This window comes from Panicum virgatum, chromosome 6K (assembly GCF_016808335.1).
Source record: "Panicum virgatum strain AP13 chromosome 6K, P.virgatum_v5, whole genome shotgun sequence".
Taxonomy (NCBI): domain Eukaryota; kingdom Viridiplantae; phylum Streptophyta; class Magnoliopsida; order Poales; family Poaceae; genus Panicum; species Panicum virgatum.
This window is the reverse complement of record NC_053141.1, coordinates 12,903,844-12,921,626: the sequence shown is the minus strand read 5'-3', so window position 1 is coordinate 12,921,626 and position 17,783 is coordinate 12,903,844. Positions and strand designations below refer to the sequence as shown.

General features: G+C 47.9%; 1 protein-coding gene across 1 annotated transcript; it reads right to left on the bottom strand.

Moving 5' to 3' along the window:
- Nucleotides 1-7,029: 7,029 nt before the first annotated feature.
- Nucleotides 7,030-16,951, bottom strand: LOC120713930 (glycosyltransferase BC10-like). The gene is made up of 10 exons (XM_039999886.1): nt 16,496-16,951; nt 10,530-10,628; nt 9,310-9,410; nt 9,155-9,226; nt 8,906-8,996; nt 8,602-8,682; nt 8,078-8,140; nt 7,849-7,971; nt 7,729-7,767; nt 7,030-7,280 (listed from the first exon to the last, which is right to left on the bottom strand). The coding sequence occupies exons 1-10, from the start codon at nt 16,847-16,849 to the stop codon at nt 7,152-7,154; spliced, it is 1,152 nt and encodes a 383-aa protein (XP_039855820.1). The 5' UTR covers nt 16,850-16,951; the 3' UTR covers nt 7,030-7,151.
- Between the last annotated feature and the right edge of the window lie 832 nt (nt 16,952-17,783).

The window sequence follows — 17,783 nt, the reverse complement described above, 5'->3', positions numbered from 1 at the left end:
ACGCATCAACGGACTGATAATTGATGGCTTAAAGAAAAGAATCTTCGATTCTACAAGCAAAAGGGGAGGTAAATGACTAGCAGAACTACCAATGGTAATCTGGGGGCTACACACCCATCCTAGCAAGGCCACAGGTCAAACACCTTTCTTCCTGGTATACGGCTCCGAAGCAATACTGCCGGTAGACATCATGTGGAAGTCACCTCGACTAGAGATGTATGACTCAGCAGAAGCCGATGGAAGCCGACAGCTACAACTGGACTCACTCGATGAGATGAGATGCAATGCACTGCTACGATAAACCCGATATCTCCAAAACATGTGAAGATATCATGATCGCAACATCCAGACAAGATATTTCAACATTGGAGACATGGTCCTCCGCAGAATCCAAGATGAGACAGGCCTCCACAAACTCAACTCAAGATGGGAAGGACCTTTCATCGTCACCAAAGTCAGGACTAGGATCCTATCGATTGATCTACGCGGACGGACTGGAAGTCCCCAACTCCTGGAACATCAAGCATCTTCGAAAGTTCTACCCATAAGCTGTCAGAGGCCACCTCCCGAATTTCAAATTTCAATAAAGAAACATGGTCCTTCTGAGCTCAATTCAAGAACCCAAGACAGCTTCAGGAGTCGTAACTCCATCCGCTACCTTGAATACCAACCTTTCTTTGTTCACTCAAAGTCAAAGGCACGGCGAATTGAGTAGTCGGGGCTGGGGGCCATGAGCCTTGCGGCCCTAGAGACAAGTTTTCTACCCTCTTCAGGAGTCGTAACTCCATCGGCTACCTCGAATACCAACTTTTCTTTGTTCACTCAAAGTCAAAGGCATGGCGAATCGATTAGTCGGGGCTTAGGGCCATGAGCCTTGCGGCCCTAGAGACAAGTTCTCTACCCTCTTCAGGAGTCATAACTCCATCGGCTACCTCGAATACCAACCTTTCTTTGTTCACTCAAAGTCAAAGGCACGGCGAATCGAGTAGTCGGGGCTAAGGGACATGAGCCCTGTGGGCCTAGAGACAAGTTCTCTACCCTCTTCAAGAGATCGCATCTCCATCAACCTGTCGACTACTCCGGCACTCGACTTTTGGACGGGATAAGTTCCCTATCTCCCAAGAGGATTGCATCGTCCATGAGACGACAATTGGTCAACCACTCTGGTACTCGACTTTCGGACAGGACAAGTTCCCTATCTCCCAAGAGGATTCCATCGTCCATGAGATGACAATAATCGACTATTACGGTACTCGAACTTCGGATGGGACAAATTCCCTATCTCCAAGAAAAATTATTCATCCAGGAGATGACCACACATCGACTACTACGGTACTCGACCACATGAAGACACAAAGCCTTCTACTATCTACAAGAAATACTCATCCTGTCGACTACCACAGTACTCGACTCAAGCTGAGACAAGATCTCAAGAAGAGCTATTCATTCACAAGATGGAAACTAGCAAAGAGGCATAATCTCTGCATCCACACAAAATGATTGCTCAAGCAAAGTTCTCCCAAAAAGAACTCAACAATCCATTATAAAAGAAGTCATATTTAGATGACAAGGAGAAGACACAGCAAATCCTACTGCTCTATCAACTTTACAATATGGTCAGCCACAGCTCAGCCTCCTCTACATACTTGACGAACTAGCCATGATCACAAGTTGAACACATGCCATCACCAAGAACAACTATCTTCGCGGAAGACCAGTATGACTTAACAAGGCCAAGAACTTGCGCCACACAGTTCCTAGAACTCTCGGCCATGTACTCGACAAACTTCTGAGGAACCTCCCACAGCCAGTCTGCCAAGCTGCCTCCAGAGTCCTCGGCTGAACCCATTGACTCGACTATAGTCTGAGCCGCCGCCTGGAATTCCTGCAACTCCTTCTGATGGTTCTCAGTACCATCTGCGAATACAACATGAGGAGCATCAGCAGCTGTGCAACCCAAAAGAGAACTCCTCAACAAAGGAAATATAGGAAGCTACCTCGATTCTTCTGAATCACTTCCTTCAACATTTTGATCTTCTGCTTGAGGGCGGCGTTATCTTTCTTCAAAGCTGCTCGATGTAGTAGAATGATCTTCTGGCGATCCGCTTCAGTCGCCTTCAACTTCTGTTACTTCAAATATGACCAATTGGCCATTTGATGCAACAACACAGTCAGTCCACAGATAAATCCCACAAAAGGAAAAAAAAAGTACTCGACAATAGTACTTTCCACAGAAAACTTGGTGAATTCCCGGACAACAGCTTGGAATTTCTTCATGTTCCCAGCCGTTAACTACGGATCATCCTCAAACTGCTCTCCATGATAGCATTCAAAGGGAGGAGGAGACGCTGTAATTTCCTCCAGAAGGCTATCACCCGACTCCTCCACATCTTCAGCTTCTGGCAAGACACCTGCTGTCTTACCCGCTTGAAGCAGTCGAGCAACTGGAAGAACCTTCGAACCATTGTAAGGAGGAATGATGGGCTCACCAACGTGGATCTCTCCTGTAGGATGTGACCCCATTTCACCAGTCCTCCTCGACGACTCTGCCATATCAGGAGCAGCAGCAGCAGGAGCCCTATCCTCAACCAAAGGCCTTTGCTTAGGTGCAGGAGCCTTTTTCACCATTTCAGCAGGAGCCTTTGCTTAGGTGCAGGACCAGGACTGCAATCAAAGGCAAAGATGTCAGACACCAAAACTCAGAATGAGATAGAAACAACTAGACGGGTTACCTGACTTCACTGCTGATCCTCCTCTTCCGCACAGTTGTCCTCGGCTTCTTAGGGCAACTAGTCCCGGCCTCTTGCCCCGGACTCCCCTCACGGGAAAAGGACTCGACTCCTCCCATTTTCCCCTTTACCAGCTCTGCAAGGGGAACTCGATCATCGGAGTCAGAACTCAACAAAGCCTCCGAGACAGTCGGATCAAGATCAGGCCTATGTTCCTGAGGTCCCAAATGAGCACTAGACGTCATATGGCTCGGCCGACGAACCTCGGGCATCGGAGGATCACTCCAAAAGATCAACAAATCATCCTACAAAAGATCAAGAGTCAGCTACAAAAGAAGAAGGACAATTCAGAGAAGCACCCGATGATGCAGAACCCTACATGTTTCGGGAAATTATCCGCACGGAATAAATCCGGAAGCATAGGCATGGAGCTAACACCTTCATAAAGTCTATAAAGAAGCACCATAGCCTTATCTCGACTGGTCTTCTCTGACGAAAACCGAGAGGGATCATACAATCCCGTATACTCGAATCCAAGGTGGCTACGGCATTGTAAGGGTTGCATTTGCCTCCTAATCTAGGACGAGACAACTGTAGCCCCAGTCACTCCCTCCCTTCACCGCTTAGCAATTCTCTTGAGAAGCTCTCCCACCTGATCCAAATTCTCAGCATGTGCATACCACTCGTTGCGCTGCCTTGGAGGTCCGGGAGTCCTTTCAAGGAGGGCGGGAGCATGGTTATTAATATAAAACCACTCTGCTTTCCAATCCCCAATATGATGGCGCAAAGTATACGGGATATACTTATCCACCATACCAGGGCGAAACCGAAGATCAGCACCCCCTATCCTAGCAATGTTCCTAAGATTGGGACACGGATTCAAGGAAAAAAGACTCTTGAAAAGATCAAAATGAGGATGAATTCCAAGAAAAGCCTCACAAAATTGAACAAAAATAGCTATGTGCAGAATTGATTCGGGGATCAAATGATGAAGCTGAATCCCCCCAGAAGAAAAGAAGCCCCCGCAAGAATTCGCAAATGGGAATGGCAAGACCACGCTCAACAAAGGCTTTGAAAAGAACAATCTCAGTAGTTTTTTCAAAAGGCCTTCCATGGCCCTCAGCCAACTGCCACTGAATCAAAGTTCTGGATTGCAAAAGACGGCGGCTAACAAGAGACGAGATCGCAACTTCCGACAACTTACTTTTTTTCCACCCATCAGCCATCGTCGCCTCCTTCTCGGACATTTGGCGCTTGGATTTCTTCGGCGCCATCCGGAAAGTCACCGGCCTCTTCTTACGCATATGCTTGGGGCCTAAGAAACCTAGGAAGACGAAGCAAGGATCGGAAGATTGGGAAAGCAACCAAGGCAAGTAAAAGACTCAGATCAACCCAGCCAAGTTAAATAACCGAGCCAGTGGCACTTCTCAAAATATCAGGAAGACCAAGGGTCACAAAAACGCCTCGTTTTGGGATCTTTAACCCTAAATCGAGGGATTTCAAGTCAAGGCTCGAGGGCTGCGAGATACGTGACATAAATGGCGAACTTTTTTCAAAAACAGACCTAAAAACAGGAATGACCCTCAGCCTGATCCTTCGATTTAACCCAAGGCTCGGGGGCTACTCCATATGGAGCGTGAGTACATCGCGCACCATATCAGAAGAACAGATTCGGAGCTAGAGCACCTCATAGCCTCGATGCAGTCGAGAAAATACTCAGAAGAGTAATCGAAGCACTCGAAGGACTCTAAGCCTGAGTAATGGATTCCGGAAGCACCCGATGAACATCTTCAGAAGTACTCGACGCCTGCAGGACTCGACTACGAAGAGCTCGGGGGCTTGTCAGACCCGGGGCGGCAGGACTGCTCACGGGCATAGAATATTCTAGAGTAGGGAGTACTACATGGGTACGCCCTACCTCTACTGTAACTACTCGTACAACAGTAGAGCTAGCCTAAGTACAAGGAAACTACCAGACCCACTCGGAGTAGGACTCTAAACGTACTCAGCTAGGATTTTTCATGTAACCCTGTTCCCCCCGACTATATAAGGGCGAACAGAGACCCCTCCAAAACATTGAACAATAACTGAGGAACTACAAACCACCACACAGGACGTAGGGTATTACGCTCCGGCGGCTCGAACCTGTCTAAATCCTTGTGTTCCTTGCACCATCGCGTTCTGATCTCGGCGAGTCCCTACTCATAAACCACTCTCCTCAGGATACCCCTCGGAGAACCCGACGGTAAAACACCGACACAGTCAAACATAGAACTTTTTTTTTTGGTATCTAGTTAAAGCATGGGTAAGAATATACCAGAGCAAAGAATTGACTACCATATATATGGTACTAACATGCCCTAGATTGCTATGACTCAAATGATTCTAATGGTTGTCTGTTTTATATAACTAAAGCCATAGCAATTGTATCAAAACGACAATGATACAACAAGGATCCCCAACTTTTTGCAATTCTATCACCAAGATCCTTGAGACCACTAAATAAACAAGGGATCTTTCCGATTTTTGTATGTCAAGGTTTCTTGTTTGAAATTGTGAAAGTTTATATTTATAATTGCATTAAAATTCATTTATAATTGGATAAGTACAAACATTATTGTTTGTCTACATAAGTACATCATATATGTGTTCCTTTTTCTTCACTTTTTTTAGTTGTATGAATCTGTTTGTAAATAAAACAGTTATATAAGCACACCATTCATGTTTTTTTAAAGCACTCGATGGATGTGGTTTTAACCCCTCTTGACTCCCAGTCAGTACTAAAATCTTCCTAGGTGGTTTCATATTGGCAGATTTCTATAGTTCGTTAGGAAAAAATATAAGGTATCATTAGATAATCTTTATCATGGAAAGAGGTTCTCAACCCTGTGCTTAGCATCAATTTAATCTTGTGGAAAAATTCATAATCTTCCTATTCTAGTTCTTTAAAGTAGTCCAATATCTCTTTATGGTGACATTGATTCTGGAACAGAGGTCTTTCAATGGTATTTTAAGGAAACAATGTTGTTTCAGTGTTGTAGAACCAACCCTTTTCTTCTCTTTTCAACATCCAACATTCCAACCTCTTCTTTTTCACACCACACTCATTGTTATTTTCTTCATTGTCATTCTCAAATTCAGAATCCCCCACATAATTGCTTATTGTCATTATTTACTAGTACATCTGGTATGTTATCAGCATTTGTATGCACATCTAGGGTGATTTTCAACTAAATTGTTGACAATTCGCAGCTACATTGTGTGCCCAAAACAATTGAGTCTTGAAGTTTTGGATCATGTTCATTGGCCCTGCATGTTTGGATACTCTAAGTTAGAGGTTAGAGTTAGTACCTAACTCTAACTCATGAGTATCTATGAACTAACTCTAATCAAAGAGGTGTTTGGATAGAAGGGTTAGATTGACAATAAATACACATTTCCAATCATTTGGCCATGTATCTCTTGTTGTTGCTGGAACCCTCAAACATGTATCTGCACATGATGGGCACACATAAAAGTCTCTTGAATCTGATCAATTTGTCTGTTTGGGCTTTCGCTTTGGTGTGCGGCAAGCAGCGGCGACGGTGGATTCCAATTCTATTTGCTGGCAATTTACCAGGAGGAAGGCAGAACGTGTTCGTGGGGCCCACAGACTTTTGCGTTTCAGTCCGCGACCAGTGCTGGTTGGCGCTAAAAATTGCAGGGAGAGAGAGGGAGGCAGGGGTTGCCAAAACAGGAAAGCAGACAATACAGTACATTTTTCAAAAATGGATCGGTCGTGCAGGTAGGTAATATTACAGGTGCCATAAGTTAGCAGGTTTGATTTCTCAAAAAACAGAACGATGAGAATCATTGTACATTAACATATATCAATCTAGAAAATTAATAGTGCGCCAACTAGATTGTAATATTTAAGCAACAAATCGCTGTGTTAACAATATTAAAAGCTTTCATTTTCTGTGGACAATTCGCAGCTACATTGTGTGCCCAAAACAGTTGAGTCTTGAAGTTTTGGATCATGTTCATTGACCTTTACTGCTCTTTATCTCTGTGTTAAAAATATTAAAGCTGTGTTAAAAATATTAAAGCTTTCATTTACTATGTTGTCCTTGCGGTCCCTTATTATTGACATAATTGTACAAGCAAGTGCTCTTTTTGGAACTGGGAAAAAATAGCAAAGGTGACAATTTTGACATAATTAGCTGAATTAGCATGAAAAGAGTAACCCCAAAGACCTATATAAAAAGAAAATAAACCTAAAACAGTTTATTGGTGAAACAATTCTGTAATACTTGTCGCACCGGAGTCCGATTCCTTCCCTATATATACTATGTTAGTCTAAATATATCTGCTCGTCCAGAAATCTACAAAAAATTTAAAACATCAATGCTTCCAAAAAATGTTTACGCTTCCTGTAAGAACTCAGAAAATTGTGTAGTTTGAAAATAAGTTCACAAGATTGTCAAATGCTTCAGGATAAAATTTCCTTGCAAACAAGTAGCATGGTCTCTTCAGTCCATTCCACAAGCAAGGCCTCTGCAACAGCTCTTTCTGCAGTCAACAGCAAAAACATAAGCATAAGACGTTTCTCCCCACAGTTAATTGACATCCAAGATGAAGAATTGCTTTGCGCTCAAGTTGCAACTGAAAAAAATTTGTCAACTGAAGTTCTTTGAAAACCACTGGGAATCAGCAATAAAATATAACGCATGAACTGATGGAACAATTATTGTGAACTTTGCTTGATTTGTGATTTTCAGTAACTGAAAAGAGCAAGTGCTTCAGAGCCTAGTAGTTTACCATAATTTGCTCTCAAAATATTGCAACCGGGTAGCTATATATATGTAAACCTACCCAGGCTTGTCATGTGGAATAACTTCAACACATATGATAAATTAGAAAGTAAAATGGTACAATAATCCAGTAAATCAATGCAAACACAAAATAATTCGCAACAGTTTACATGCAAATTGATTCAAATAGCAAGGGAGGAAGGCACCTTCTCATCACTGGTGATGTGGATGCTCACATCAATCGACTGCAGAAAAATGGAAGTTAGAGACATTAAAAGAGATCAGCTTAATCATGTTAAGATGATATGAAGAATAGATAAGCATACTGTCATATTCTTTAGGCGTTCATAAGTGACATCCTTAGCACGGAAAGATCTGGGATGCCATTTCCCTTCAGACCAGTCAACATAAGTGACAGACCAATTAGCAATCCCAGCGGGATCCATCATCTGGATAATACAAATGAGAGCTCTCAAAGTCAGTACCCAGAAGATATTATTGAGGATTCGAAGTTTCTAAATATATAGACGGTGCCATTGTGTACTGAATACAAACGTGGAATAACGTCGGCAGATAATGCTCGTCTGCATAGCAATTGCGGCCTTCTTCCATTCCAGGCTGCAAAGGGCTCAAAGCAGAACCAAAGACACAAATTATTGAGCCTGAGCAGAATAGTGCTGTCAACATAACAGAATGAGATCAAACAGTCCTAGAAATAACTATAGGACCTCCACAAAAGCAGTTCGTTAGTTCAAGCAAATTTGGCAGATGGATAAGGGAAACAAAATGGAGGGATCTTCATCAGATGGAAAAATATTGTATGAGAACATACTGAACAATCATGACATGTACATGATTAGCAATAGTAGTAAAGTGCAAGATCTGGAATTTTGATAGAAACAGGAAATCAATTGACTAAAGAACGAACTGAAAGCTAGACGTACAGCAATCCCTGAGTATCACAAACCAACATCATAGAAGAACTTGAGCCCTTCACTAATCAACATCAAAATTATGCTTTGCTGTTGCTACAGTCTACATGTATGCAGGGACCAGGGAGCCACTTTGGATTTGATTACCCTGCAGTAAAGCCTGAATTTTGTGTAATAAAGACTGTCTGCAATCACCACCATTGCATGTTGTCGCTTCATTGAGAACCACTGCAATGTCAAAAGTAGTATTGTAAACACATTTCAGTATATAGTCCATATAAACCTCATTTGAAAAATAAAAATCCTCAAATCTAAAATAAAGTATATTATATGAAAACAAGAAAGGTTTTTTTATTGATTATAAGCAGGATAATGCCTTTTACGCTTATAGATCATTGATTGATTAGTAATCCAGATTTTGTGATCTTCAAAGAGGAAATATTAAGGTCACCTGAGAACCCTTCCTGAATTCTGACTCTCGAACCTCAGGTAACATATTCTTTGAGTATCTATAAACTCCATGTGGCCCAGGATCGTTAAAACTGACCAAGAAATATAAATAAGAATGTGAGTGGCGGAAAAAAAGATAGCAACTGTATATAATAATGAATAACAGCAATAAAATTGCATGCAATTTTCTGGGCATTGGCTTAATGGATATGAATGAATTTAACCTAGTTGAGACAGAACATCATCTAACCAGTCGAGAAAACTGTGTCTTGATCCCATCAGGAAATCGTATACATAATCAAAATTGTGAAGGGGAACGCAGCTGAAATCATTGGATAAGGAATGGTTAGAGACTGCGAGACTCTACGAGAAAACAATATTCGAGTCCTTTGGAATATGGATCACCTCTCTGAAAGCAATACAAAATGCTGGTTATCTATATCTTCTAGAGCTTTGGCCAACAGCCTCCTCTCTGCATCGATCATTGTAATCATTCCCCATCCTACCTGCAGGAAATTTGCAAAAAACAGTAGCCTTCTCTTTGAGTATATGTGTATAGCCAATGTGAAGAAAACTTTAATTTTCTAACTCTAACTGTTATATATACTTCTTAGATCAAACGAAAACTATTAAATCAAGTTCTCTGCATGTGTACAAATACACATAATGTGAGAAGCCATCTTCTAGATTAGTTCGACTTCCAACTCAAACATACATGCATGTACACTGATATTTTTGGCCTTGCCCCTGCCCACTTAGGCCCAAAAGCCTGACGACAGCCCAGCCTGAAAAAGCCCAAAAATAAAGGCTAGCTAGAGTTATTGGATGGGCTTGGGTAAAGCCAGTATGACTAAAACAAACAGGGCCTAGCCTGAGCCCATCATGAAGTTTTTTTCATTATTGATAGTTTGATACTGTAAACATAAAAGGCAGCCTGGTCATGCCTAGCACCTAGCGGTTGGGTATGGGCAGTGATTTTCAGCCCATAAGAAACCAGGCTTTTCATCCGCCAAGCCTAGCCCAGGAAATGCTCTTGTTTACATGGATGTTATATGTGAATCGTGTTACTTTTGTAATTTTGGAATTATGGTAACCAATAATTTCTTCAAGATAAAAAGTGTACATATTCTAAAAAGGTATCTGCCTTTATTTTGCCCCCATTCAACGCGATTTTGCCCTTGCTATTCACAAGTAACGTGATTTTGTGTTCGGGTCTATTTATGACTCTTTTCTTCCTCTATCAATACAATGATATGCAACTCTCCTGCGTATTAGAGAAAGAAAACATTGTTTTGCCCCTGTTTTGACCGTTGACTAGGGGCAAAATCGCGTTGACTTGTGAATAGTAAGGATAAAATTACAATTTAAAAAAATTGAGGGTAAAATCACAATTGCACTTTAAAGTAGGGGTGTTCTTCTTCAAGCATATGTATCTGGATTTGAACAATGGCCAAGTCAAGATGAATTTCCTCTGGAATAAAATACAAACTAGATAATATACTAGAATGCATATATCGCAAAAGTAGAGTAGAGAATTGTGCAAATCTAAGTAAATTCCTACCTTATAATCTCATAAATACACAAGTTTTACAAGCTTACAATGGCTTCATCCTTAATAGCATTACCTTCTCACTGTGTATGTCTCGGCCAACAAATATTGGACTAACATGTTCAGGCTTCTCCCGTGAAGCATGAACATATATGGTGTATCTTCCCTCATGACCCTGGAGAGACAATAGTAAGAGAATGGAAAACACAAGTAGAGTAAAACATATGTCTTGCCCTTTGGAGTCAAATGGTGCTAGCCATGAATAAAGTAACAGACAGATTGAGTCAACAAAATACATTTGTGGTTTCAGTAATAGGGGCAGATCCAGTAATATAACTCTTATTTTGGATTGAATCTAATGTACTGAAATAAAACTAGCCAATAAAGAAGACTTTTCATGAAATGAAAGATGTAGCTTAGGGACAACTGATGTTCTTTTGATCTTGTTTATTACTGGTGAATTACTGCACATCAACCATCTCCATTTTATCAAGAAAGAAATATCTTTGTATTTTGTGTCATCCTTAGAACCCTCAAGTAGTAAATGTAGGAGGATAATAATTGTTGTATTCCTCCAACCCTAGATGGGTGGGTATATATAGAACCTATACATGGGCCTCTAGGTGGGCCTCTATACACATGGGCTCAATATACTCCAACACCCCCCCGCAGTCTGAACTACCGGCGCAGCGGTGTTCAAGATTGGACAACAAGAAAGCCAACACCCCCCCGCAGTCTGAACAACCGGTGCAGCGGTGTTCAAGACTGGACAAGAAGAGAGTACAAGTAGAGTACAAAGGGCTAATACCCCCCGCAGCCACAACTAGCCACCGGCTACGTTGAGGCTGGATCGAAACACTGAGAAGGTCGACGAGGGCAGCCCCTTGGTGAAGATGTCAGCAAACTGGGAGGTAGTCGGGACGTGGAGTACCCGAACATCGCCGATTGCGACTCTGTCGCGCACGAAGTGTAGGTCGATCTCCACATGCTTCGTCCGTTGATGCTGGACGGGGTTGGTGGAGAGATACACGGCGCAGACGTTGTCGCAGTAGACGAGCGTGCTCTTGGCGAGCGGGCTATGGAGCTCTGCCAAGAGCTGTCGTAGCCAGGACGCCTCCGCCACGCCGTTAGCGACAACACGGTACTCCGCCTCGGCACTGGAGCGGGAGACAACCGGCTGCCGCTTGGATAACCAGGAGACCAGGTTGCCGCCCAGGAAGACGGTGTAGCCGGAAGTGGAGCGACGAGTGTCCGGGCAGCCAGCCCAGTCAGCGTCGGTGTAGACCACCAGCTCAGCAGAGGAGGAGCGGTGAAGTACCAGGCCGAGGTCCATAGTGCCATGGACGTACCGGAGGAGACGCTTTAGCGCAGCAAGGTGTGACTCCCGGGGATCATGCATATGGAGACAGACCTGCTGAACAGCGTAGGTGAGATCCGGCCTGGTGAAGGTGAGGTACTGCAAAGCGCCAGCCAGACTCCGGTAGGCAGTAGGATCATCCACCGGAGCACCCAGATCAGCAGACAGCTTCGCCTGAGTGTCGACTGGAGTGGAGCAGGGCTTGCAATCAGTCATCCCAGCCCGCTCCAGAATATCGAGGGCGTACTGCCGCTGGTGAAGGAGAAGACCAGACGGGCGAGGCTCAACAGTGACGCCCAAGAAGTGGTGGAGCTGACCGAGATCCTTCATAGCGAACTCCCGCTGCAGAGAGGAGATGACACTCTGAAGCAACTGCTGACTGGAAGCTGTGAGCACAATGTCGTCGACATATAGCAGCAGATAGGCAGTCTCATCCCCACAGCGATAGATGAAGAGAGACGTGTCAGACTTGGCCTCGGTGAATCCCAGTGTCATCAAGAATGTGGCGAACCGAGAGTACCAAGCCCGAGGAGCCTGCTTCAGTCCATAGAGAGACTTGTTGAGCCGGTAGACCATATCCGGACGACTCGGGTCCACAAATCCCGCTGGCTAAGAGCAGTAGACAGTCTCTGACAAGGTGCCGTGAATAAACGCATTCTTCACGTCCAGCTGGTGCACAGGCCAAGTGCGCGAGAGCACAAGCGAGAGGACCGTGCGCACCGTAGCGGGCTTCACGACCGGGCTGAAGGTCTCATCATAGTCCACACCAGGCCGCTGAGTGAACCCCCGGAGAACCCAGCGAGCCTTGTAGTGCTCCAGTGTGCCGTCAGCCCGACGCTTGTGCGTCCAGATCCACTTGCCAGTCACCACATTACAACCAGACGGACGCAGCACGAGGTCCCACGTCTGGTTGGCAAGAAGAGCCGCGTGCTCCTCTTCCATCGCGCGACGCCAGTGAGGATCCGCCAAGGCGTCGCGAACAGAGGAGGGTACCGGAGAGACCCGCGGCTCTCCCTCGGTGGCGGAGAGAGTCGCGGCCTGGGACGCCATCCGCCGAGTCACTATGGGATGGATATGCCGGGGATCCCAATGGATGACCGGCGGGTGGTACACCTCCGGCTCAGCTCGAGAGGGAGCCGGAGGAGGCGGCGGCGGCGACGGCTCCGGTGTCGGCATCGCAGTAGCCTCCAGAGCAGGAGGCGGTGCCGGTGTCGACGCCGAACGATGCCGGTACACCTGCACCGGCTCAGCGTACCGCTGCGGTGTCGGGGTCGGCGCCGAGCGGCGCCGGTACACCTGCACCGGCTGAGCGTACCGCGCAGGTGCAGGGGAAGGCACCAGGGCAGCGCGTGGCGCAGCGGGTGACACCGGGTCCGCGCGCGGCATGACCGGAGGTCCGGGGACCGCGCGTGGCGCGACCACGGGCACCGGGACCGCGCGTGGCTCGACCACGGGCACCGGGGCCGCGCTCGGCGCAGCAGGGATCACCGGAAACGGTGCCGGCGTGCCGGGAAAACCTGCAGGAAGAGGACAGACAGGTAACGGTGGCTGAACCACCGGGTCAGTCCGAAACAGAGACTCCAGCTCAGGGTCAGGAGAAGGTGTAGAGGAGGTGGAGTAGGGGAAATCCGACTCGTTGAAGACGACGTGTCGGGAGATCAGGACGCGGCGAGTGGTGAGGTCAAAGCATCGGTACCCCTTGTGGTCAGGGGAGTAACCGAGGAACACACAACGAGTCGAGCGGGGCGCCAGCTTGTGAGGAGTGGTGGCGGAGGTGTTAGGGTAACACGCACACCCGAAGACCCGAAGGTGGTCGTAGCGAGGAGGGGTACCGAAAAGAGCGTGGTGTGGAGTGGGAGCAGGAGAAGCAGTGGACGGAAGACGGTTGAGCAAGTAGGTAGCGGTGTGGAGGCTCTCAGCCCAGAAGCGCGGGGGGAGAGAAGCCTGGATCAGAAGGGTGCGCACGACGTCGTTCGTCGTGCGAATCATCCGCTCAGCCTTGCCATTCTGAGAGGTATACGGACAAGACATACGCAGCTGAACACCCCGAGACAGGAAGATAGACCGGGAGGTGGAGTTATCGAACTCCCGCCCGTTGTCGCACTAGATGGCCTTAACGGTGAGGCCGAACTGAGTGGACACCCAGGCAAAGAAGTGGAGGAGGTTGGGGAAGGTCTCATACTTGGCATGCAAAGGAAACGTCCAAGAGTAGTGCGAGAAGTCATCGACCACCACCAGATAGTACTTGTAGCCAGAGAGGCTGAGTACAGGGGAGGTCCACAGGTCACAGTGAACAAGGTCGAATGCATGCGTTGCATGCGAGGAAGAAGAGGAAAAAGGAAGTCGAACATGACGACCGAGCTGGCACGCATGGCAGAGGGGCTGAGCAGGAGCCCTAGTACCAGGAACATTGGTACTACGACCGAGCTGAGCCAGAACGTCGCGGCTAGGGTGACCAAGACGACGGTGCCAAGTGGTGGAAGACGGCGTCGCGGTAAAAGCGGCAGACCAAGATGGCCAGGGCGAAGAAGAAGACGAGAGTGGTGCAGCGGAAGAAGGAAGGCGAAGGGTGTAAAGGGGCCCCGTGCTGTCACACCGGAGTAGCGGACGCCGGGAGGCCGAATCCTTTACAGTGAGGCCAGAAGAATCAAACTCGATGGAACAGGAATTGTCAGCTGTGAACTGACGAATGGAAAGAAGGTTATGAACCATCTGAGGAGCAACAAGGACATTGGGAAGGAGAAAAGAAATAGGAGCAGAACCCACGACGGTGACAGGAAGGCAAGACCCGTCACCAACCATGATGGAAGAAGGACAAGAGGGTGTGGGGGTCGGACAGAAGAGAGGATACCGATATCTGGGGTGGTGTGGAAGGAGGCACCCGAGTCGGCGATCCACTCGGTGCTGACCGGCATCGTCCGCCCCATGGCGCTGAAGGACTGCGCCAGAGCGGGCGGGGTCCAGGATGGCGCGAACAGGGGAGCAGCAGCGGCAAGCATGACCGCCGGCTGGGGCTGAGGACGAGGCCCCCCCTGACCCTGAACCAGCCACAGTGGGATGCGCCCTGGCCATGGGGCGTTGAAGGATGGCCAGGGCGTATCTCTAGGGCTAGGAGTAGGAGTGGGAGCCGGAGTCGGGTCCGGAGTGCCCCGACCACCACCACGTCCCTTCCACCGACGACGCCCTCGGCCTCCTCCACCCCCGGTCTGGCCGGTGAGAGGAGCACCAAGGTGTCCAGAGGGCGGAGCCTGGTGGGAGGACGAAGCGCCGTGCTCGGTGAAGGGGACGACGAGCGGAACGGCAGCCCGACGAGTGAGAGCGTCGGCCGCGGAGCGCTCGCGCTCCCAAGCGAGGGCAGCCGCGCAGACCCGCTCCTGAGCCGCCGAAGTCTCGGACTTGGCGGCGAGGAGGGCCACGGCGAGAGCGTCATAGGCCGTAGCAGCTCCGGCGGCGATCGACTGCCCGCAGAAGGCGGCGGCGGCGAACGGCGCGTCCGCGAGGGGCATATCGAAAGCAGGCACGGGTGCCACGGGCGCGGGTACGGGCGCCATGGCCGCGTGCAGGAGTGTGGGCGTGGGCATCGCGGGCAGAGGCACCGTGGGCGTAGCCACGTGCGTCCGCGCGGCCTGCGCAGCGGGTGCGACGGCGGCCTGCACTGCGTGTGCCCGCGCGAGCTTGGCCTCGAGGTCCCGCAGGGCGGCCGCGAGGCAGGCAGCGACGGCTGGCACGCCGGCGGCGGCGGCCTGCGTCCGTGGGCCGGCGAGCTCGCAAGCTGGCAGCCCAGCAAGCTGCTGCTGCAGGCCGGAGGCTGGGCCTGCGGCCCACTTGGGTTGCAGCAGCTGCACCCCCCAAGCTGGCAGCCCAATGTGCAGCTGCTGCTGCTCGGCCAGCAGGCCGCCGCGCTGCCTAGGAAGGGCACCAGAGGGCGTCCCCGCGGCATGGAGCAGAGGAGTGCTGCTGCTCTGTTCCTCCGCGAATTCCATCCCGAGCAGAGGATTGCCGTCCGCAGCAGCCAAGGTGCGCAACAGAGGCGGCAGCAGGGGAAGGCAAGGGCCCCCGACGTCCCACGGCGGCGCAGGAGCAGAGGAGGGGGTCCGGGCCGTAACCCCCACGCCAGCCGTGCCCGCGCGCACACCGCTGGCGGCGGCGGCGGCTTCGCCGGCGGCAGCGGGTGGATCCGGGGCCCCCGAGCCCGCCACGCCCCCGCGCCCCCCGTGCGCACGCCAGCAGCGGCGGCGGCAGGCAGGGGCCCCCGATGCTCAGGAACAGAGGACGGGGCGGCTGTGGTCCAGGCGGCGTGCGGAGCAGAGGCGGCGGCCCAGGTGGTGCTCGGAGCAGAAGGAAAGGAAGAGAGGGGAGGGAAGGAGGAGAGGGAAGGGAGGGGCAGTGCCGGGAGGGGCGGCGCCGGCGGCCGGCGGCCAGCCATGGAGGCCGGCGGTGGCGGCTGCAGGGTAGGGAGGAAAAAAATCTAGCCTGATACCATGTAGGAGGATAATAATTGTTGTATTTCTCCAACCCTAGATGGGTGGGTATATATAGAACCTATACATGGGCCTCTAGGTGGGTCTCTATGCACATGGGCTCAATATACTCCAACAGTAAACTGCAACAAATCCGGAGTCTGTAACAAAACTAATATCATGTATGAAGTTGGCAAATACCATAAGTGAGATGCCATAGGATACCTTAAAGAACAACTCCCATAATTTTTCGAATGGAAGTTGGCTTGGAGTCATGAACATGAAGGCAATTTTCGGGTTCCTTGATATGAAAGGAGGTGTTGAGAGGATCTGCCTGAAGACAACACGTGCAGCAGTCTCCGCATCGGTAAGCTCCCGGGTAGGTTCTGAGGGGAACCAATCCCTAACAGGGTAGGAATAATCCTGGGGCGGATAGAGATAAGCCCATAGCACAGTGATGATGATGAATATTACAACCACTGATATCCATATGCGTCTTCTTGGACTTGCTCTTGTGCGAGGTACTGTAACACCCTTCATATCACTGAAGCCTAATTTCCACAGCTGATAACACTTCATTCCTTTTGTTGGGCTTGCACATTGAAATGCCTCACCTTCATTGCTGTATACTTGACTCAGCAAAGTGTTTTACGACGACTTCCAACAATGAAAATAGAAGCAATTTGCTTTTTAATTCTATGAACACTTCTGCAAAATAACAGTAAAATAGGTGGAATCAATCAAACCTGATCTTGAATCAAAATGAGTAAAAGATGTTTAAATATTGTAAGAATTCAACTAATTATGATTTATTACAACATACAAACAAGAAAAGCAATCACCAATATCTGTTGTTTGTTGCCAAAATAATGTCTACAGTACTTCGGCAGATTCCTGCTGCGAATTTCAGTATAAAAGAAAGAATCAAACGATATATGTCCTAAAATTTATATTCCAACAAGGATGCATCTCCAAATCAGTTTGTCAAAGTCAACCTGAGATAACAATTATAAAATTGATTTTGTGTTCAATTGGCCTCATTTTTTTTGGTAAAAATGTTTGAAAGCCTATTACAGTTATAAAAGACCATCTAGAAGGGTAGAATTCCACACTAACAAAGATTTCCTCCTTCATAAGCAGATCCAATTCATCTGGATACCTCAAATACCAACATAATCTAAAACTCCTCACGTCCAATGATTAGAGATGCCAAGGGTAAGGGTTTTAAGCGCACGTCTGAAGTCTGAAACACCTCGACACTTAAAACAACAATAAAAAGTTGTCAAAGGAATATGATAATAATAATAATAATACTAATCATATAGTAATCATTTCTATTTCCTAAAGAAACAAATAGAGGTGATTCCCTCCCTCATGTTCACATAGATGAAATAGGAGACTTTTGATAGGATCCATTGAATCAATGATGAGTGTTATCACCTTTCATGATCGCTTGCTCTTATACTGTTACTTTTTGAGACAAAGCTCATATAAGCTATCAATTATCATCGGC